This window comes from Protopterus annectens, chromosome 1.part1 (assembly GCF_019279795.1).
Source record: "Protopterus annectens isolate FY-2018-M chromosome 1.part1, PAN1.0, whole genome shotgun sequence".
NCBI classification, from domain to species: Eukaryota; Metazoa; Chordata; order Ceratodontiformes; family Protopteridae; genus Protopterus; species Protopterus annectens.
Genome location: NC_056726.1, coordinates 671,592,875 through 671,616,320, shown reverse-complemented (window position 1 = coordinate 671,616,320; position 23,446 = coordinate 671,592,875). Strand labels below are relative to the sequence as shown.

Genomic DNA, 23,446 nt, shown 5'->3' with positions numbered 1-23,446 from the left:
GCGCTGGATAGATGGAGAAAAAAGGTTTATACATCTGCAACCTTGGCAGTTAGGGCCTTAAACTGCCAGTTTCCTATGCTCAAGTATCAACAACGTGTTATGGGATTGCTGAAACAGAAAATTATGTTGATTTCTGAATGTGCAGAAAATAAAGAATTGCAGGAATTATTGCATGCAGCTGAACAAGTAGGAAAGAATACTTTGTAATGTGGTTTTGATTCCTTATAGGCCTCCTGCAGGGCCACAGTTACTGGATCTGTGATTAGGAGGCATGCCTGGTTAAAGGAGCAAAATTTGCCTGATCATGTTAAAACTAAATTACTAGATGCACCTTTACAGCATGATACTCTGTTTGGTGTTAAGGCAGAAGAGGTTTTAAAGAAAATGAAAGACAAAGCTAAGTCTATGCAAACTGTAAAAGACGTCTTACAAGTACAGCCACCAAGATTCAGTAGACACTTGCCTACAAAAAATTGGTCCTTTCCTGTGTCAGACAGAGCTCAAAGGGGCAAATCTGGACGCCCTAAGGGTTCCAGATACCAGGTGCAAGATTCATACAGGCCAAAGCAATGGGGCGCTTCTACCTCCAAAGCTGGAGGAGATAAAGAGCAAACCTACAGAAAACAGTCCCAATGACTTCCTTCTGCCTTCACCAAGCACTTATCTTTTGGCAGCACCTCTAGGGGGGAAAATTAGCACTTTTTGCTCAAAATTGGCAGTTAATAACCCAGGACAAGTGGGTGCTAAACATAGTATCACAGAGATACAGATTCCATTTCCATACTCCACCAATAGCAAATGGATGGCCAGATCTGCCAAAAAATCAATGGGCAGAGGCACAGAAACAGGTTATTTCCCTCATGGATATGGGGGCCATTCAGCCAGTACCAGAACAGGAAAAAGGACAAGGTTTTTACTCAAGACTGTTCTTGGTACCGAGAAAGGACAAGGCCTGGCGGCCAATACTGGATTTATCAATTTTGAACACATACCTGGACATTCCAAAATTTAAAATGCTGACTTTGCAGCAGCTTCTGCCCATGCTGGGCAAGAATGCTTGGCTGGTGACAGTAGACCTAAAAGAGGCATACCTGCATGTCCTGATAAGGCAATCGTGCAGAAGATATCTCAGATTCAAGGCTGGCTCAATGCATTACCAATTCTCTGCACTGCCCTTTGGCTTATCTTGGGCGGCACAGTGGTGCAGTGGTTAACACTGTCGCCTCACAGCAAGAGGTTCTCCGGTTCGATTCTCTGCTGGGGTGCCTTCTGTGTGGAGTTTGCATGTTCTCCCTGTGTTCGCATGGATTTCCTCCGGGTACTCCGGTTTCCTCCCACATTCCAAAGACGTGCATCTGGAGCATTTCTCCCCAGGCCTCCACTGAAAACAGGCTCTGTGAAACCTAGTCAGACTTTCCCGGTCAACAAATGTTAAATAAAAAAAAATAAAAAATAAATTGTCTACTGTGCCCAGGGTCTTTACAAAGTGAATGGCACCAGTGACTGCATTTTGCAGACAAAGAAGTATACAAATATATCCTTAGTTGGACAACTGTCTCATTCAAGCAGAGAACAAGGACATTCCTCTTCAACACCTGGCATTTGTGAGAACGCTTCTAACATGCCTAGGGTACACAATAAATGAAAAGAAATCACAACTGGTACCCTCTTAAAAGATAACATACCTGGGTGCAAGCTTGATTACAACTGCCCAGATGGCTTTCCTCACGCCAGACAAAGGCAACTGACTACTTACTTCAAACTGATGGCAACAAAGACCCAGTTATCTGCAAGACAAATTCTGCAGGCTTTGGGTTTCATGGCATCCTGCATTTTACTGATTCCATGTGCAAGACTGCATATGAGGAAACTTCACTGGTACCTAAAAAGTTTATGGAGTCAACATTGTCACAGACTGGAAACAATGATTCCTCTCATTCCCTGCCTACAACAGGAGTTTCTATGGTGGGTAAAGGGATGTCACCAAAACGTGGGGTGGCCCTTCACTCTACCCCCTGCCAGCCAAACCTTAACAACAGACGCATCGGATTGTGCTTGGGGGGCCCATATGGCAGGAAGATGCATTCAGGGCATATGGACCCCAAAACAAATGCATCTACATATCAACCAGAAAGAGATGCTAGCTGTTCAAAATGCCCTGACAGCCTTCAAGGACTTACTTCATCCAGGACAACTACTGATAAAGACGGACAACACTACGGTCATGTGGTATATAAACAAGCAGGGGGGCACGCACTCATACCCCCTTTGCAGATTAGCCATAGCACTGTGGGACACAGCTTTGACTTACCAAATACATCTTCAAGCTCAATTCCTGCCAGGAAAACAAAATACTCTGGCAGACAAGTTGAGCAGAAACCTTATGGATCCTCATGAGTGGAAACTCGATCCACAAGTCTTCAGCATGACAACAAAGAAATGGGGGAGCCCAGGCATAGATCTCTTTGCCTCTCCTCAAAATTACCAATTGAAAAGATTCTGCACAAGGACTTATCACAGACAAGCATGGAAAGCGGACGCCCTATCCTTCAGTTGGAAAAACTTATCAATTTATGCCTTTCCTCCTCTGCCTCTTCTTCCCAAGGTACTCCTAAAAGTCAGACAAGAAAAGCCAAAGATGATACTAATTGCCCCAGACTGGCCCCACCAATACTGGTACCCATTCCTAAGAAACTTGTCTCAATACCCAGCTTGGACCTTACCTCAAAGACCTCAACTGTTGTCCCAGCAAAACAGTCAGATCCTGCACAATCAACTCCAGACACTGAACCTGGCAGCATTGCTGATCATATAGTTATACAAACACCACCTCTGAGTAAAGCTGTGATGGATGTCATTTTGGAAGCCAGAAGGCCTAGTACTAGAAAATCTTATGCCGACAAATGGAAAAGGTTCTGTGCTTGGAACCAAGCACAAGGAACTGATACAGCAGAACCAAATATTCCTCAGATATTACAATACTTGACTGAGATGCTTGACAAAGGCCTATCTTTCTCATCAATTAAAATCCATGCCTCTGCCATTTTGGCTCATTACAATACAGAGCCACCAATCTTTTCCCATCCTTTACTAAAGCAGTATCTTAGAGGAGCCAAAAATTTAAGGCCTCTTAGAAGATCACCAATACCTGCATGGGACCTCAATTATGTGTTGGAAAAGCTCACCCTGCCTCCATTTGAACCAGCTGCTACTGCTGATATAAAGTTCTTATCATGGAAAACAGCTCTGCTACTAGCAATTACTTCAGCAATAAGAGTCTCAGAGCTACAGGCCCTCATGGCTGTGGAGCCTTTTATCATATTTTACCCAGACAGGGTGTCTGAGGACAAATCCAACATTTATGCCTAAGGTGGTTTCCAGCATGGCTCTTAACCAAACTATTCATCTGCCAACCTTTTATCCAAATCTGCAGAACAAGGGGGACAGAATTCTGCATTCCTTGGACGTACACAGACAGCTAAGATTCTACTGGAGCAGGACTAAAGCTCTAAGAAAAACTGAGCAATTGCTAGTGACATATGCTGCAGGATCAGAAGGAAAGGCTATTTCAAAGCAGACTATTTCAAAGTGGATAAGCCACTGCATTTGTTTCTGCTACTTACACCATGGTAAACCATGTGCCCAAAGGCATTAGGTCTCATTCCACCAGAGCTGCAGCTACTTCAGCAGCCTTTCTCAGAGGAGTACCAACCAAAGACATTCTAGAGGCTGCTACTTGGAGTGCTGTCCACACCTTTACAAAGCATTATCATTTGCTTCTCTACTGTAAGTCCAGGGCAGGCTTTGCCACTGCAGTTCTGCAGGGCCTTATAGCCACACCTAATGCTGTTTAGCTCCAGCCTCCCAACCATAGCTTTGGGATTCTACCCAAATGTGATGACTGCAACAGTGAAACACAAAGAACATAGTACAGTTGTGTACACTTACCATAAATGTAGATGTTCGAGTGTATTCACTGTTGCAATCCAGGTTACCCGCCCGCCATCCCCTTTCATTCTGGAGTTTATCTTTCCTTCTCTGTCTTCTGCAACCTATGTGGTGTATTTGCTTGTAGATGAAGGTAAAGTTTATATTGATGCATGTATATATACTTGTTATACATATATATTTTTGCTACCTTTTTGGGGGCACCTGACATCTGGAGCAAGAAAAACTAAAGAAAATGGCGTTGGCTGCTTGTTTTATACCCCTGATGACCTAACGTCATGGAAGAGGAGACATCAACCTATGCAGGACCCCGAGACTTTGGAATTCAGGCCGACTAAGGGCAACCTGCCTGCAGATTACCCTAAATGTAATGACTGCAACAGTGAATACACTTGAACATCTACATTTATGGTAAGTGTACACAACTGTACTTTTTCTTTCCCAATCATTCAAACAAAGGAGAGTATTGCCTACATACCCTAGATATTCACAGGCAAATTTGCTTCTACTTGAATAGGACCAAGGCCTCTTGTAAATTAAACCAGTTGTTTTTCACCTATTCTGGACCTAGATTAGGATGTGCTGTTGCTAAGGTCACATTGGCTAGATGGTTGAAAGACCTTGTGACCTTCATTTATACACAACGTAATATTCCATTACCGACTACTATCAAGGCTCATTCGACAAGGTCGGTGGCAATTTCTGCTGCCTTCCATGCCAGAGCTTCTTTACATGACATCTATGCAGCTGCAACTTGGGCTACGCCTCATACCTTCATCCATCATTGCAAATTGGATTTGGCCTCCAGGGGAAGAGCATTTTTTGGTTCTATGGTGCTCAGGAATGTCCTTCCATGACAGCCTCCCAGGAATAGAGGTAGCTGGGGACTCTATCCCATACGTAAGGAATGAGCGAGGATTAACAATATCAGATAAAGAAGTTATATCTTACCATAACGATCCATCTGTATTGTTGATCCTCGTTCAGTCATTATGACCCTCCCTCCTTCCCCCTCCTGTTGCATTCTAGTGCATCTCACCATCCGGTTCTTTTAGGTCATTTGACCAAAGGTAGCCTCTACCTTCTTTTGACTTGCAAACTCAATCTGAGGTAACAGGGAGAGGGAAATTCTGGATAAGAGTTTTAGCTCGAGAGTTTGAAGCTGACGCGAGCTTGGAAGATGGCCGGCTCAGTTCCGAGGTCGGAACCGATACCCATACGTAATGACTGAACGAGGATCAACAATACAGATGGAACGTTATGGTAAGACATAACTTCTTTTTACACATTCCAAAGTCCAATGATGTCGTAAAACCAGCTTGTGTTCTACATAAAACAAGGTACTTACTCTTTTCAAATGAAATTTGGACATTGGACAGCTGAATATGTAACAAGAAATTCACCCCAAATTTAGTACCCCTGTCCCTCGTGAATAGGAGAAACCTGTAAATATCTCATCACATGCTTGTTTGGCCCATCTCTGGATAATTAATATGCAAAATACAAGTACTAAAAACTATGATGGGAATGTAGGGCTAGGCTTCTTAAGATCTTCACAAATCAATAACCAGGTAAGTACCTATGAACCTATACAATTACCCATGTCACTTGTGTTCATAATGCATTTGGAAAGGAATCCCATTTATAACACGAGTTGGGAAGAGTTTTTGTTTCTTTTTTGATAAAAAACTTCTATGTTACGCTTTTTTTGTATTTATTTTGAGATGGTTTCCAGTATACCAGGTATGTGCATATTTCAGCCCTTTTTGGAGCAATTTAACATTAGCTGAAAAAAAGATAACAGTGCTCATGCTGCAGTCAACAACAGACTTGGTCAGCCATGCTTTAGGAATGCTGGCTTTGGATATCTGCAAAATGAATGTCAAATAGGAGAGGGTCCAGTGCCTTACTAGTTTCAATTTCACATTCTATAAGGGTACCAGCAACTTTCATTAGTTTGGAATCTCTGCGAGAGCATGTTTGCAGTCCAGTAGACAGTGTTGAGGTTTACATTAAAGTTGAAAAACACACCAAAGGCCAGCACACTTTCTGTGCTGGCCTTTGGTGTGTTTTTCATGTATGGTTGGCCGTGCACAGCCGTACTTGCGAGGTGTAGTGTTTTTACATTAAAGTTGTCCATCTTTTCAGTAATACCAGCATGGGTGATTGTGTCAAAAGACTTGGCCAGGCAAGATAAGCAGCATGCATAGAATGCCCTACTGTAACCTTTTCAAAGAGTTTACTAGGTTCAGGAGACAGGACTTGCCATTCACAAAACCATACTGACTGGGATCTACATCACTTTATCTGTATAATTAAGTTCAGTTAAGATGCATTCCATGGCTTTTCATACAAGACTGATGAGCCTGTAATTATTTGGATAGGAAGTTCCACTGTCCTCTCACTCTATTACAGTTGTCTGTCAGGTGTGATCAGTTCCTCAGATCCTTTCCTACAGTGCTGTGACCAGATGCACCCACAGCTAATAGTTCACAACAAGGTCACTGTGGTTTAAGTGCAGTACATTATATTTCTGTGTGTTAAACCTCAAATGCCACATTTGTGCCTAATTGGTTCATCTTTCCACAATCCTTCCTTATCCTTTACTGCTGTATACCTTTGTTTTATCATATAAGAGGGAGATCTTGTTCTGTATTGCCTGATGTATTTGAGGCAACTACTTTGAAGTGTAGTGGACCCATCTCTGATCCCTGCTATACAGTAGTCACTTTTTTATTCCTGACAGTGTGCATCTCACCACAGTTTTGTATTTTCTACCATTCAGTCATTGGTTTTGCTCCCACCTCCTCCAGTTTTCTGTAAGCTGCCTGTGCAGGCTTTAGTCAAGTGACCTTGCTGATGTCCAGATAATTCACATCTACTGGTTTTTCCCTGTCAGTTTCACATGTAACATAAATATAAAAGTGGATTAGGTCTGACACAACTCTTTCTAAACGTGAACCTCTTTTGGTTGCTGTACTATACTTGTCCTCAAGCAATGCTGTCAGTCTTTTTCTCATGATATTCTTCATGTCCTTTCCTTTTACTGCTCTTAAGCTAACCAGCTACTTACTTCTGTTTCTCAGACAGTTGTGTAGTTGGTGTAGATCTAAGCAAGATCTCCTTTAAGGGATTTGCCAGCACACTGGGCATATTCTTGAAGGTTCAAGTTGAGAGATAGCAAATAGGGTCTTATTGCTTCATCCTTCGTAAAGAAAACCAGTTCCCTTTCCCTTCTGTCTATCCTGAAGGCTGTCATTCACTCTCTCCAAATCTGCTTTGCCTGTGGTTAGCATGGCTCCCTCTCCCTACTTTCATTTATTAAGACTGAATCAAAATTTTCATTCAATACCTGTGCTTTTTCCAGATGACTGTTTTTTTTTTTTTTTAGGTCCCCTTTCTGTAATGTTACTGATCTAGCACCCAAGTACTCCACGTCCATACCAGGTGCACCTCCCCATAGCTTCTCTGCACATATTCTTCTGCATGCTGGGGCTAATCTTGGAACTTAAAGGCATGTTGTATGCCATACTCACTCCCCCCTCGCTTGAGCAATGTTGTTGCATCTGAGAGCAGATGTGCAATGATGATGCTGCTGTGTAACTACTCACCTGTGCGGCAGCTCAGCCAGGTCCACTCTGCCTCCTTTTTGGACCACTCCTCCCCCAACAATGTCCTCCGCCTATAATAGGGATCATCACAGGAGATGCCCATGTCGCCACCATTCCCCCAGAGTAGGCACACCCCTCCTCCTCTGCCCGTCAGTTAACTACCTGAGTTGAACACAGGTCTTCCTGGATTGTAGTTGGGGCTTTATCCATCTATGCTACCAGAGCATCCATTTCCAGTTGTCTTTGATATCCTTTCCATCATTGCTTAGTTTATCCCTGTCTCTCCCTTCTTTTATATTGTCTACCTACAACCGACACTTGTTCCCCTTCCTTATGCCATCTGAAAACTCTTTTCAGTTTGCAGTGTTGCAGCCATCAGTACCATTTTCCCCTTCTAGTTTTCATTTCCCATCACTCTTTTTTTTTTTTTTTTTAACCTTTTATAGGCCCTATCCTTTGCCTAAATTGGTAACCTAAGATTTCTGTGTAGCCACAATTGTCTTTTTGTGTATGCATTTTTCTCTTCTTCACACAGCACACTTACCTGTTGTCCTGAGTACTCCATCCCTCATTCATATATTATTCATATATCTTGTTTTTTCCTTCACTTTGCTTTTAGTTTACTTTTCCCATCTCCTCCAGTCCAACGTAATTCCTTTTCCTAATGTTTCATGCCATCATCTTTGTGTGTGTATTCTAAACCTCTTCTCCATTCTAAACAATGTAGTAATAGCATGATCAGTGTTTGATAATGATGCTTTCATCTGAATAGCCACAGTCCCCTTCTGCTTTGGTTAGAGCAATATGTAAAGTACTATCCTTTCTGATGCAGTTGTGCATTGTTAGGTGACTCTCATGGTCAAGGAACTCATTCAGCTCCCTATTTACGTAGGATCCTGGGATCCATCTGTCTACTCCTGCAGATTCAGATCCCCATAAACCTCAAGCTCCTCCACCTGCTACACTCCTTTATTCTCTCCTTCAGTCTCTTATCCTCCTTCCTAGATATGTATGTGGATGATGCACTTTATTGATGTACCAGCTGTCCGCCCTTTCATCTACCTTAACTGCCAAGGTAATTGACATAGTTTTGAATCCTGTGTACTATCCATCCCATTCTTTGTTTGGTGTCCTCTTCTTTGACATCAAATATGCTGCCGTCTTTTATTTATACTGATATTCCGCCTCCATTTCCTCCTTTTTTGTAATTCCTGAGCAGGTACCTCCATGACTCACCCCATCTTGTCACTGGCTCATTTTTAGTGATGCCAGTAATGTCCGTCCATACTTCATAAGTCAGCACCTGCAGCTCCCTAGCTTCCTTCCCAGAGTCCTTGCTTTGCAAATTAGTAATACGTAGCCATACTCCCTCATGTGAGAGTGAACAGCATATTTTCTTGTTAATTTGCATGAAAACAAGTTTTCAATGGAATTCACAACTTTTTCTTTGGTTGACGCAACTTCCCTCACCCATGTAGTAGGCCTGCCCTTTGCACCCCCATTGCCAGTGTAATCATCTTCAGGGTTGCTGAAGTGCAGTCACTCCATCAGGGACTTCTTGAAGTTTGTTCATTTTCACACTGGCCTGTGGTCAGAAAAGTGTCCATTGCATTGATGAGACTAATAATGTTACAAGACAGATTGCTTTGAATCCACTTGAAAAAAATAAACTTGCATTTCATACAGTGTATGAAATTGATGTTTTTCTTTTGGCTTTTCCCGATTAGGGGTCAATACTAGATGAAAAAAAATGCCATGGCTCTATGCAGTGACTTCTTTGCTAAGAATTCATGATTTCCGTCCAGTTCAGATTGCAAATTTTTAAATAATAATTTGTAAAGAAGATGTTGCTGAAATAAATCCTTTAAAACCATGTGCTTTGGAGAATTTACTAGGTGTGAGACCACAGTATTCTTGATTAAAATTTCCTTTTTTCTGCTGTTTTCAGGTGTACTGTATCATTCTTTAGGAACAGATATCAAATTGCCATGCAAGAATGCTGACAGCAGGTAAGCATTGCTTTGCTGTAACTATACTAAAAAAGAGACAGTGATTTTACTTTATTATGAGCATGCTGGTGTGGAATACCAAAAGCAAAGCATACTAATATCTTCAAACAGTGCTTTAAAATTTTAAATCATTTATAGATGGCTGATGTACTTATATAAAAAAGGAACTGAGTAATTTCTTTTGAAGTAGGAAACAGAATATCAGATAGTACATTTTAGATCTTTTATGCAAACTTGAGTGACTCAACCTTTGAATTTTGCATTTTTTGCCATTTTATAACAGGCTGTTATTATCTGGATATGTCTTTTTGTATGTCTGGCTATTATTCTTAATATTTCTGATTTGCACTGATTTGTGCGTAGTGTATGTGTATTTGTGCATGTGTAATTTTATATATATATATATATATATATATATATATATATATATATATATATATATATATATATATATAGATAGAGGTAGATATAAGATTTATATAATATGCCATTGTTGTCATTCTTGTTTGCATTCATACCAGGGGTTGGGATATGGCTTCAACTGTTACCCTGTCCTCTTGATTCATTGTCACAGTCTTATCTTTTCAACAGTCATGCCTTACTGTCATAGGTCATCTGTCAGGCAATCCAGCCATCTCTTGGTCAGATGTCCGGGTCTCCTCATTTTTCCATTCTGACTCTCCATATGTGCTTTGCTAAATCATCTTCTACTGTAGGATTATAGGAGTTATAAGTCAACTCAGCCACAAGTCAATTTCCTCCGTGGCATTACCCACCCTTAGGCATTCCCTCCCTTTTCCAGAAGACTCAGTCCAGTCATATGTAGGGGGTGAATTTATGAATACCCATCCAGTTGTCCAGCACCTTTTTTAGACAGACAGTATGTTACACTACTTATCTTGTATAAGACGTTTGTTTCAGAGATGGGTAGGCACAATATGACAAATCTGTCCCTCCATCTTGTCTTGTTTGTTTGATGGAGTAGATTTAGATCACTGGCCTAGTGTTAGTAGGGCTATTTGACCTTTAGAGGTATAAGAGTTCTTAGACTACTGGTTCCATTGTACCCCTATAACTAAGGCACAGATCATCCATAAGAAGACTATATAATACTGAGTATAGAAGTAAAGCCTTCAGTCTCTTGGTAGTTCAGGTCTTTGAAGCTAATAATCTTTTTAGTTACAGTCCTTTGGGATATTTCCAGTTGCTTGATATATTTAGGAAGATGCATCCCAAAGGAGGCATTGTGATGGGTCTAATCAGTGTGCACTACAAGGAGATGAGGACTTGTTTTAATCTAGGAAAAAACTAACACTTGCTATGAGTCATGCTGTGTAAAATGATTTCCTAACCACAGTTGCAAATTGTCCACCCAAGTATCTAGGATTCTCTCACCTTTTCATTTTTAAGTTGTGTTATATTGGAACTAGGGGGTGTTTAGTGAATGCTACTCTGTTGCACTTTTTAACGTCGAGTTTAAGGCCATGTTTTGTACATCAGCTGTAGACTAGTGTAAACTCTTGTTGGAATGCCTGTATGTCAGACAGGACTTGAGAAAAACTACCAGTTTACATTCATCTGCAAACTTTGTTAATCAGACATCTTCATTTAATGTATGGAGAGCTGAGAAAGAGATGCCAATTAGCAGGGGTCCCAGCACAGATCCTTGAAGAGCTACACTGGTCAACTTCCTTCTCTTGGGGTCTGCATACGTTACTCTTACTGTGCGAGTCCTGTCCACCTAACAGTGTATGGTTCAGTACAGAGCTTTCCAATAGTCTACAAACTGAGTAACCCTCTCAAAGTTCACTAGATTCATTAGACACGATCAATCCTTGACAAAGCCAAACTGATGGAAGTTGAGTCTGATAAGATTTTTGTTTCTGTAGTTAACTAGGTCAGTTATGGTACATTACATGGCCTTGATTGTGAGACTCATTAAACTGAGGTCTGTAATTTCTAAGGTCAATAGTGGGGCCACCCTTGTGGAGTGGCATGATTACAGCTATGTGTTGCAAAGCCATTTGCTAGCCTCAGGTTAAAGAAATTGAAGGGTGGGTCTGCCAGTGCTTGTTTGGTGCTTTTAACTAGGCAACTGGGTATGTTGTCAATCCCTATAGATGAGGTGTTTTTTGTTTTGTAGAATACCTTCAACAATTGTTCTTTTATGATGGCTGGTGGCTTGATTCCTTCAGGAATAAGTGGGCTTGGAGCAGATGTCTCTAGGTTAAAGTTGACAGTTTGGCACTAAATGTATTTTTAAGTATATTGGCAATATCCACTGGCTCGGAGTAGGTAGTACCATTATGAATAAAGTGTGAGCAATGTTTAGTGTTTTTTTTTTTTTTTCCTAACATAACTAAAGAAGGGTTTGTAGATGCCCTTCTATTCCCATGTTGCAGTATTCTGCATATGGGTTTTACCCTTCAGTCTTGCTTATGTACGATCAGTATCCAAAAGCTTTCAGTCCCTCTGTGGTGCGTGAGATGTCTGACATGGACGAGAGTCCGTGGGCCATAAAAGTGATGTCGACACGCACCAGCCCTCAGAACTTTTCAGCTGTCAGTCATATGCAAGGTGATGTTCATCGTGCATACAGCTGCAGTCATAACAGATGGGTTCTCCTGCCGTCAGGCGGGTCCTCGGTCGGCCGAATTCCAAAGTCTAGGTCCGGCGTCGGTTGTCGTCGCTTCTTCCCTGACGTCAGTGCGACAGGGGTATAAAAGAACCAGCCGACGCCATTTTCTTCAGTCTTTCTTGCCGCGCGGTGCCCGAAGCAGAAGCAGTTCGCAAGTGCTGGTCGGCCAGCTCCTGAAATTACGAATATTTCTCAACCGAAGACTTCTGTAAAGCTAAGTACCCCGTTGGGGAAACTTTTCTTGCCTCAGACCGATGTCAGACAAAGTTAATAATTGCATTTCATGTGGGAAGCAAATACCGCATAAGGATTTCCATTCCCTCTGTATACCTTGCTTAGGCCCAGACCACGACGTCTCGGCCTGTCGGTTTTGTGCCACATTCAACAGACGCACTATTAAGCGTCGGGCGGAGTTCGACCAACACTATTTTGGCAAAAAGTTTAATTACAACATGTCGTCGGATACTCCGACTCCTATTTTGAGTAAACGACGTAAAGATAAGGACCGACATACGAGGTCCGCGACTTCTACCGACACCACGCTAAAGCCGACTACATGTGCTCTGGTTCTCAGCGAGGCGCCTACGCAGCCCCTGACTACTGATGACACTTCATTAGCGGTGTCTTCTGTGCCCGAGGTCGCAGGCTCTTCGGCACACACCCCGACTACAGATACCAAAGTCACTCTTGGCGGGAAAACTCAGAGTTCAGACAGGCCTGCCACTTCTCAAGGTGTCTTCAGGCCTTCTTCTTTTTCCATTAAGGCTTACACTAAATCTAAAGCAGCCATGCATTCTAAAAGACAAGCTTCACAGGGCCCCTCTCAAGGCCCCATACCTAAAAAGCAGATGCTCAAAATGGCTGAGGATTTGATTACTCTTATCAGGGGTTCTCAAACCCCCCCCCCCGGACAAGAGGCCCAGAGTGGAGGAAGAATACCTTTCCTCGGACCAGGCCTCCATTACTTCAGAGCATTCTGAGGACTAGGAACATTCTTACTCCCCTTTCGAAGATTCTGATGCAGAGGAGTCCATTCCCTCTGTTTCCCCCCCTGAGGATTACTCTTTTGGGGAAACCTTGCATACCTTAAGGGAACACTTCCACTGGGAGGGCCAAGAGTATTCAGACTCCAAGAAAAGGCTCAGGGATTTCCTCTTGCTCCCTCAGCACAGGCCTCTGGCTATACCTCCTGTCTTAGACATACTAGATGATGTGTATTCAGAGGCCAGCCTTAACCCAGATTCTTTACCTCCAGCTCCAGTCAAGCCTGACCGGTATTACCGGGTTCCTGATTCACACCAATTCCTATACAAAAGCCATGCGGCTGACCCAGAAACTATTTCACAGGGTCCCAAGGGAATTAAGGCCTCCACTGCCAAAAATCCATTACCTTCAGAGAGAGATTCCAGATTAGAAAGGTGGGGGAAAAAGGTATACACCTCGGCCACTTTAACCATGAGGGCATTAAACGGTCAGTTCCATATGTTAAAGTATCAACAGTTTTTGTTATCTCAGTTGAAAATTAAAATGTCACAACCTGAACAACCAGACTTGAAGGAGTTGCAGGATTTGTTGCATAGTGCACAGCAAGTGGGTAAACATACCTTGCAATGTGGTTTTGATGCTTTAGAGGCCTCTTGTAGAGCTGCTGTTACAGGATCAGTCATACGTAGACATGCTTGGCTCAAAGAGCAAACCTTACCAGATCATGTCAAAACGAAATTACTAGATGCACCTCTTCAAAAGGATGTATTGTTTGGTATTAAAGCTGAGGAGGTATTAAGGAAAATGGAGGAAAAGGCGAAATCAATGCAAACAGTGAAAGATTTCCTACAGGTACAACCACCACATTTCAGTAGAAATTGGCCTTCAAAAAATTGGTCCTTTCCAGCCACGGACAGACCTCAAAGAGGTAGATACAGGCGCCCGAGAGGTAGAGGGCAATCTCAAGGATCATTTAGAGGCAGACAATGGCAAACACCTACACCAAGAGGGGGTGAGGATAGTTCACAGCCATTCAGAAAGCAGACCCAATGACTTTCCCCTTTGCATGCCAAGCAAGGCTCAAATGGCAGCACCTTTAGGTGGAAAACTGGCATTATTTTCAAAAAATTGGCATATTGTCACAAAAGACAAATGGATCCTGGACATTATAGACCGAGGCTACAGATTCCACTTTCACACCCTTCCAAAAATGAGAGGCATGCCAAACCTGCCACACAATCAAAGGGCAGAGGCACAAAAACAAATTTCAGATCTCATGGACATGAAAGCTATTCAAGAGGTACCTGCACAAGAACAGGGTCAAGGCTTTTATTCCAGACTATTCCTGGTACCAAGGAAGGGCAAAAATTGGAGACCTATTTTGGACCTATCCATCCTAAACACATATTTACTCATACCAAAGTTCAAGATGCTCACATTACAGCAGCTTCTTCCCATGCTGGGCAAGGAGTCTTGGCTGGTGACATTGGACCTCAAGGAGGCATACCTGCATGTCCCAATCAGACAAGATTGCAGAAGATACCTCAGATTTCTTGCAGGTTCATCCCATTATCAATTCTCTGCATTGCCCTTTGGCTTATCTACTGCGCCCAGAGTGTTCACGAAATGCCTGGCATCAGTAATTGCCTTCTGCAGACTTCAAGGGATGCAAATATACCCATATCTGGACTGCCTGATCCAAGCGGACAGCAAACACACTCTTTTGAAACACCTGGCATTTGTAATAATGTTGTTGAAATCTCTGGGATACACAGTCAACAAAAAGAAGTCAAGACTAACCCTCTCAAACAATAATTTTCCTGGGTGCCAGCTTGGATACAAGCACCCAGATGGCCTACCTCACGCCAGAGAAACAAGGGCAATTAACTCAATACTTCAGAAAACTGGCAACCTTCACCAGGCTGACTGTAAGAAAAATCCTGCAGACTATGGGATTCATGGCATCTTGCATCCTACTAATCCCATGTGCAAAGCTGCATATGAGGAAGCTTCAATGGTACCTAAAAAACTTATGGTCTCAACACAGCCACAGTTTGGAAGCAATCATACCACTGATTCCATGTCTTCAAAAGGAATTTCTGTGGTGGGCTCAAGCATGCCAAAGAAACATAGGTCTCCCATTCTGCAAGCCTCAAGCAAATCAAGTCATCACAACAGACTCCTCGGACTACGGCTGGGGGGCGCACATGACAGATTGGTGCATTCAGGGCAAATGGTCACAAAAAGAGAAGCACCTACACATCAATCAAAAGGAAATGCTAGCAGTAATAAATGCTATTATGGCTTTCAAAGACCTACTGCATCCAGGGCAGCTATTGATAAGAACAGACAACACCACAGTGATGTGGTACATAAATAAACAGGGAGGAACTCATTCATACCCCCTGTGCAGACTAGCCATGTCCCTTTGGAACACGGCTCTGGAATTGCAAATCCAACTTCAAGCACAATTCCTGCCAGGGAAGGAAAATACACTGGCAGACAACCTGATTAGAAATATGACAGATCCACACGAATGGAAGTTGCATCCTCAAGTTTTTACAATGATAATTCAAGCATGGGGAAGGCCAGACATAGATCTCTTTGCCACCCACAGAAATTACCAATTGACAAAATTCTGCTCAAGGACCTTTCATCCACACAACAATGACGGTTTATGCCTTTCCTCCTCTTCCACTGCTGGCCAAAGTTCTATTAAAAGCCAGAGCAGACAGACCAAAGATGATTCTCATTGCTCCAGACTGGCCAAGACAACACTGGTACCCACACCTGAGGAGCCTGACGCATTCCCCACCATGGATCCTGCCTCTAATGCCTCTTCTACTGACTCAGCACAACTTCAAAACTCTTCATAGTCAGCTGAAAACACTCAATCTAGCCGCATGGAGGATTCCTTAAATTCACAGCAGACCCTACTCTCCAAGGAGGTGCAGGATGTCACTTTGGAGGCCAGAAGGCCTTCTACTAGAAAAGCCTACTCTGCAAAATGGAAACGGTTTTGTGTCTGGAATCAGAAAAAGGGTCAGAATCCTGGAATACTGAATTTACCTCAAATACTACAGTACCTAGCCGAGCTGCTAAGCAGTGGACTTTCATTCTCCTCCATCAAAATCCATGCCTCAGCCATTTCTGCAGAGTACAACACAGATCCTCCTTTATTCTCTCACCCTCTCTTAAGACAGTTCCTCAGAGGGGCTAAGAATATAAAACCCCCAAGGAAGCAACCAATACTGGCTTGGGACCTCAATTTCATTCTAGAAAAACTAACCCTGCCTCCTTTTGAGCCAGCTGCTTCAACAGATCTGCAATATTTGTCATGGAAAACAGCCTTCCTTCTAGCTATCACCTCAGCACGCAGGGTTTCGGAACTACAAGCCCTCATGGCTGTGCAGCCTTTCATAATTTTCCATCAGGACAGAGTTTCCTTATGAACCAATCCTTCATTTATGCCAAGGTAGTATCCAGGGTAGCCTTGAATCAGGCTATCCACTTACCTACGTTTTACCCTAATCCACAAAACAAAGGGGAGAGGCTACTACATTCCTTGGACATTTACAGACAGCTCCGTTATTATTTGGACAGGACAAAGCCTTCCAGAAAATCAGAGCAGCTCTTTGTGTCCTATGCTACAGGTGCTCAAGGGAAGCCTATTTCCAAACAGACAATCTCAAAATGGATAGCCCACTGCATACGCTTTTGTTACTCTTTTCATGGTAAATCTGTACCTACAGGCATCAGATCTCACTCCACAAGGGCCACAGCTACCTCTGCAGCTTTCCTCAGGGGGGTTCCTACCAAAGATATTTTGGAAGCAGCCACTTGGAGTTCTCTACATACTTTCTCCAAGCACTATCACCTACCTTTATACTCCAAAACTAGAGCGGGCTTTGCCACTGCAGTCTTGCAGGGCATCCTGGCTCCACTTAGTGCCTACCACCCCTTTATTAGCTTTGGGATTCTACCCATCTGTTATGACTGCAGCTGTATGCACGATGAACACAGTACAGTTTTGTACCTACCATAAATGTAGATGTTCGAGTGCTAATACAGCTGCAGTCCAGGATGTCCTTCAAGAATGCAACTGCAGTCATAACATGTGGGTTGTCCTGCCTCAGGCAGCCCTCGGTCGGCCGGATTCCAAAGTCTGGGTCCGACGTCGGCTGATGTCGCATTTCTCTCCGACGTCAGAGCGGCTGGAGTACATACGCATCAGCCGACGCCATTTTCTTCAGTCTTTCTTGCCGCGCGGTGCCCGAAGCAGAAGCAGTTCGCAAGTGCCGGTCGGTCAGCTTCTGTATTCTACGATACCGAAGTCATCAAAAAAGCTAAGTACCGCATTGGGGACCTTTTCTTGCCTCAGCCGATGTCAGAAATTACTGAAAAAGTTAACAGTTGTCTTTTTTGTGGTAAACAAATACCTCATAAGGATTTCCACTCTTACTGCCTCCCTTGCCTGGGCCCAGACCACGACGTCTCGGCCTGTGTAGCCTGTGCTCGCTTCAACAAGCGCACTCTCAGGCGCCGGGCGGAGTTCGCTGAAGATTTTTTCGGCGATAAATTTGCTTACACCATGCCGTCGGATCCTCCGACATCGCAATCTCCCAAAAAGCGAAAAGACCGGGACCGACATCCTCGGCCCGCGTCTACCACCGACTCCACGCCAAAACCTAGCGCGAGTGCTCCGGTTCCCTCTAAGACGGTCTCTCCACCGCTCGGAACCGAAGACACTGCATTACCGACGACTCCGATTCCAGACATTACTCCGACGCCAGTTATAGATTTTCCTCCGGATACCGAAACCGAGGAAATGCCCGAGACAATTGCTGTAGACAAGGTCACTCCTGCACGTGGAGCTGCCAGGCCTCCTATGGCCATGTCTATTAAGGCCTACACTAGGGCTAAGGCAGCCAGCAAAACAAAGCATATTACTTCTAAATCCTTACCTCAGCCAACTCCGGAGACACAAATTATGTCCATGGCTGCTGATTTAATTTCCATGATTAGAGGTTCACAGGCCCATCCTGAGAGAGCATCCCAGCCTCCTCCTGATAAAGGCCCGGGTTGAACCCTCTGACCCTACTCCTTCAGATGAAGACTCTGAGGGCTCTGTCCACTCTGATAGCCAGGAAGAGCTCTTCCAGACCTATGAGGACTCGGATGCAGAAGATTCCATCCCTTCGGCCTCCCCTCCTGAGGATATTTCTTTTGGGGAAGTTCTGCACACCATGAGGGAACATTTCAAGTGGCAAGGACAGGAATATTCTGATTCTAGGAAACGCCTTAGGACTTTCCTTAAGAAGCCTCAGCACAGACCCTTAGCTATTCCTCCTGTACTTGATGTTCTGGATGATTTGTATTCTGACTCTAGTGCTACCCCTGATTCTCTTCCAGCCAAGCCAGACAGGTATTACAGGGTCCCAGAAACTCATTCCCATTTATTCAGGGCCCATACTGCTGATTTGGAAACTATTTCACAGGGGCCTAAAGGAGTTTCAGCCTCCACCTCAAAAAATCCTTTGCCCTCCAACAGGGAATCGGTCATTAGAGAGATGGGGCAAAAAGGTTTACACATCCACTACCTTATCTATGAGAGCTTTAAATTGCCTTTTTCATATGTTACAATATCAGGATTATCTCTTAGAAGATTTACAAAAAACATTAGCTTCTCCTGATCCTTTAGACAGGAAGACTTTGCAGGAAGCTGTACATAACACTCAGCAAGTAAGCAATCACTTCCTGCAGTGTGGATATGATGCACTGGAAGCTTCATGTAGGGCAGCTATGACAGGGGCAGTGATTCGTAGACATGCTTGGTTAAAAGATCAACCTCTACCAGATCATGTAAAAGCAAAGCTTCTGGATGCACCCTTGGAAAAGAACAAGCTTTTTGGTGCAAATGCTAAGGATGTGTTAAAGACCATCGAAGAAAAAGCAAAATCATTTCAGACTGTGAAAGATTTCCTCCAGGTTCAACCCCCCAGGTTCAGTAGGAATTGGCCTTCAAAAAACTGGTCCTTTCCTAATCCAGAAAAGTTTCAAAGGGGTAAGAACAGACGTGGCCGAGGAAGAGGCCAATACAGAGGCCCTTACAGAGGAGACAATGGCAGCCAGGAAACCAAAGAAGTGATGCAGGGGTTTCACCTGCCCAACAACCACAAACTCAATGACTTTCCTCTACTATCGCCTACCAGGGAGCAACTAGAAGCTCCCTTGGGTGGGAAATTATCTCTGTTTGCAGAAAACTGGCACAGACTGACAAAGGACAAATGGATTTTGGACATTATAGACCGAGGGTACAGGTTTCATTTTCATACCTTACCAAGAAAACAAGGCATGCCAAACCTACCACAAAATCAGAGGGCAGAGGCTATCAAGCAAATCACTCTGCTGACTCGAATGAAAGCAATAGAAAGAGTTCCACAACAAGAACAAGACCAGGGGTTTTACTCAAGACTGTTCCTTGTTCCAAGAAAAGAATCTCAATGGAGACCAATACTGGACTTGTCCGCATTAAACACCTTTCTCATAGTACCAAAGTTCAAAATGCTGACTCTACAGCAACTCCTTCCCATGCTGGGCAAGGAGTCGGCTGATTACTCTGGACCTCAAGGAGGCATACCTGCATGTCCCTATCAGACACAGCTGCAGAAGATACCTCAGATTTCTTGCAGGGCCAGAGCATTATCAATTCTCAGCATTGCCATTTGGCTTATCTACTGCCCAGAGTATTTACAAAATGCCTGGCTTCAGTGATTGCTCATTGCAGGCTCCAGGGAATACAAATTTACCCGTACCTGGACGACTGCCTCATACAAGCGGATGACAAATTGATGTTGACAAAAAACCTGGATTATGTCATACGATTACTTCAAGCTCTGGGATACACAGTCAACTTCCAAAAGTCAAGACTGCAGCCATCCCAGCAAATAATCTTCTTAGGAGCCAAACTAGACACAGCCTCTCAGATGGCTTACCTGACAGAAGACAAGCAAGAGAAGTTAACTCATTACTTCAAAGGTTTAGCAAAACTCACCCAGATGACTGCAAGGAGATTCCTACAGGCCCTGGGTTACATGGCATCCTGCATTCTACTGGTTCCATTAGCAAATCTACACATGAGAAAGCTTCAATGGTACCTAAAAAGCATTTGGTCTCAACACAGCAACAACTTGGAGACAATCATACCACTCATTCCATGCCTACAAAAGGAATTCCTATGGTGGGCCTCGGTGAGCCAGGAAAACACAGGTATGTCATTCAAAAAACCACAGATAACACAGACCATGACTACAGACGCCTCAGACCTTGGATGGGGGGGCGCACATGGAAGGCAGGTGTATACAAGGACAATGGTCTCCAAAGGAAACACATCTGCATATAAACCAAAAGGAAATGCTGGCAGTAATGCATGCCATCGAGGCTTTTCAACACCAACTCCAGCAAGGCCATTTAATGATACGGACAGACAACACCACTGTAATGTGGTACATAAACAAGCAGGGGGGCACCCACTCATATTCCCTTTGCAGACTGACAATGCAGCTTTGGGAGAAATCACTGAGCCTAAACATCCAGTTACAATCCCAGTTTGTTCCAGGAAAAGACAATGTGTTGGCGGACAGCCTAAGCAGGAATTTCACAGATCCACACGAGTTTAGGTTACATCCGAAGGCCTTCAGACAACTCACTTCGACATGGGGCAAGCCAGAAGTGGACCTATTTGCCTCTCACCTCAACCATCTTCTACCAAAATTTTGCACAAGGACATACCATCCAAAAGCTTGGAAAATAGATGCCCTCTCATTCAACTGGAACTCCCTAGCAATCTATGCATTCCCACCTCTACCACTGATGACCTCAGTATTACTAAAGATCAAAGCAGAGAAGCCCAAGGGAATCATAATAGCTCCGGATTGGCCAAGACAACACTGGTACCCACTACTACGGAGCATATGTCACACCAGGAGGCGGGCCCTCCCTCAGTGGCCTATACTTTTGACTCAACACAATTTCGAAACACTGCATCCAAATCTTCAGACACTGCAGCTAACAGCCTGGGAGATCCCATAAATAACTTCAGCTTATCTCTCTCCAAGGAAGTTCAGCGGATACTAACAGAGGCTCGAAGACCATCCACCAGAAAGGTTTACTTAGCAAAGTGGAAAAGATTCAGCAATTGGAATACAGCAAGGGACATGATGCATCATTGTTGAACATCCCACTCATCTTGGAATATTTGGCAGATATGTTAAAGAACGGCCTCTCATATTCTTCCATAAAGATACATGCATCTGCTATTTCAGCTAGATATAACACTGATCCTCCTGTTTTCTCTCACCCCTTACTAAGACAATTCCTCAGGGGAATCAAGAACATTAAGCCACCAAGAAAGGCCCCAGTGCCAGCCTGGGACCTCAATTTTGTCTTAGAAAAACTGACTCTACCTCCTTTTGAGCCAGCAGCTTCAGTTGACTTGCAATTTCTCTCATGGAAGACAGCTTTCCTGTTGGCAATTACCTCAGCAAGAAGGGTTTCGGAGCTACAGGCCCTAATGGCAATACCACCCTTTATTATTTTCCACAGAGACAGGGTTTCATTAAGGACCAACTCTACTTTTATGCCAAAGGTGGTATCTAGGGTTTCTCTAAATCAAGCCATTCATCTGCCTGCTTTCTTCCCCAATCCTGAGAATAAGGGGGAAAGACTTTGCATACCTTGGACATTCACAGACAACTTCGATACTACCTGGACAGAACCAAGGCCAGTAGGAAGTCTGAACAACTTTTCGTAGCTTACGCCCCTGCAGTCCAAGGAAAAGCAATTTCAAAACAGACTATTTCTAAATGGATTGGACCTTGCATCAGATTCTGTTATTCCTTTCATGGAAAGACTGTTCCAGCCAATGTCAGACCACATTCCACCAGAGCTACAGCCACCTCTACAGCATTCTTAAGAGGGGTGCCTACCAAGGACATTTTAGAAGCTGCTACATGGAGCTCCGTGCATACATTCTCCAAACACTACAATCTCCCTCTATATTCCAGATCCAGAGCAGGCTTTGCTTGGCAGTCCTGCAGGGTTTGATTGCCACACCATCTCTTTCCTAGAGCATACCTCCTCCCCCAGCTAAGCTATGGTATTCTACCCACATGTTATGACTGCAGTTGCATTCTTGAAGGACATAGTACAGTTTTGTACCTACCATAAATGTAGATGTCCGATAGACATGCAACTGCAGTCGGGTTTTCCTCCCTCCATACCCCTCTATGCCTAGGGTCCACTCCTATCCCTGTTATTCTTAGCTGGGGATATCTGTTATGGTGTATTTGTTTTATTACTCATTTATTTGTTTGGAATCCTGTTTTTGTCTTCCAGTTTGATTGCAGCCTTCCTTGGAGGGCACCTGGCATCTGGGGCAAGAAACACTGAAGAAAATGGCGTCGGCTGATGCTTATGTACTCCAGCCGCTCTGACGTCGGAGAGAAATGCGACATCAGCCGATGTCGGACCCAGACTTTGGAATCCGGCCGACCGAGGGCTGCCTGAGGCAGGACAACCCACATGTTATGACTGCAGTTGCATGTCTATCGGACATCTACATTTATGGTAGGTACAAAACTGTACTTTTCCTCCCTCCTTTCCCTCTTGGGACAGGCCTTATGGCTAACACCTCCTCATACAACCTCATTGGGGTATTCTTTTATGGTGTATTTGCTTGCAACTACTGTTTTTTGATTTTATTGCATTTGCTTTACTACATAAATTTATGTTTTGCCTTCCTTCTGGGGGCACCTGACATCTGGGGCAAGAAAAACTGAAGAAAATGGCGTCGGCTGGATATCCTTCAAGGATGCATCTGCAGTCCTTACATATGGGTTGTCCTGCCTCAGGCAGCCCTTTGGTCGGCCGGATTCCAAAGTCTGGGTCCGGCGTCGGCTGATGTCGCCCTTTCCCCGACGTCAGAGCGCCTGGGGTATAAAAGAATCAGCCGACGCCATCTTCCCCAGTCTTTCTTGCCGCGTGGTGCCCGAAGCAGAAGCAGTTCGCAAGTGCTGGTCGGCCAGCTCTTGTAAATTCAGCTACCGAAGACTTCAAAAAGCTAAGTACCCCGTTGGGGACTCTTTCTTGCCTCAGCCGATGTCAGATCAAACGCTTAAAGTTAATAATTGCTTGACTTGTGGGAAACAAGTACCTCATAAGGATTTCCATTCCTACTGCCTCCCTTGCCTAGGCCC

General features: G+C 43.8%; 1 protein-coding gene across 1 annotated transcript in view; it reads left to right on the top strand.

Moving 5' to 3' along the window:
• The window catches only part of IL11RA (interleukin 11 receptor subunit alpha), a gene marked incomplete in the record, with an annotated part of 3,068,236 nt that overhangs the window by 1,474,754 nt on the left and 1,570,036 nt on the right, over positions 1 to 23,446 (top strand). The window contains 1 exon segment of the mRNA XM_044077548.1: positions 9,508 to 9,568. Coding sequence (XP_043933483.1) covers positions 9,508 to 9,568 — 61 coding nt within the window.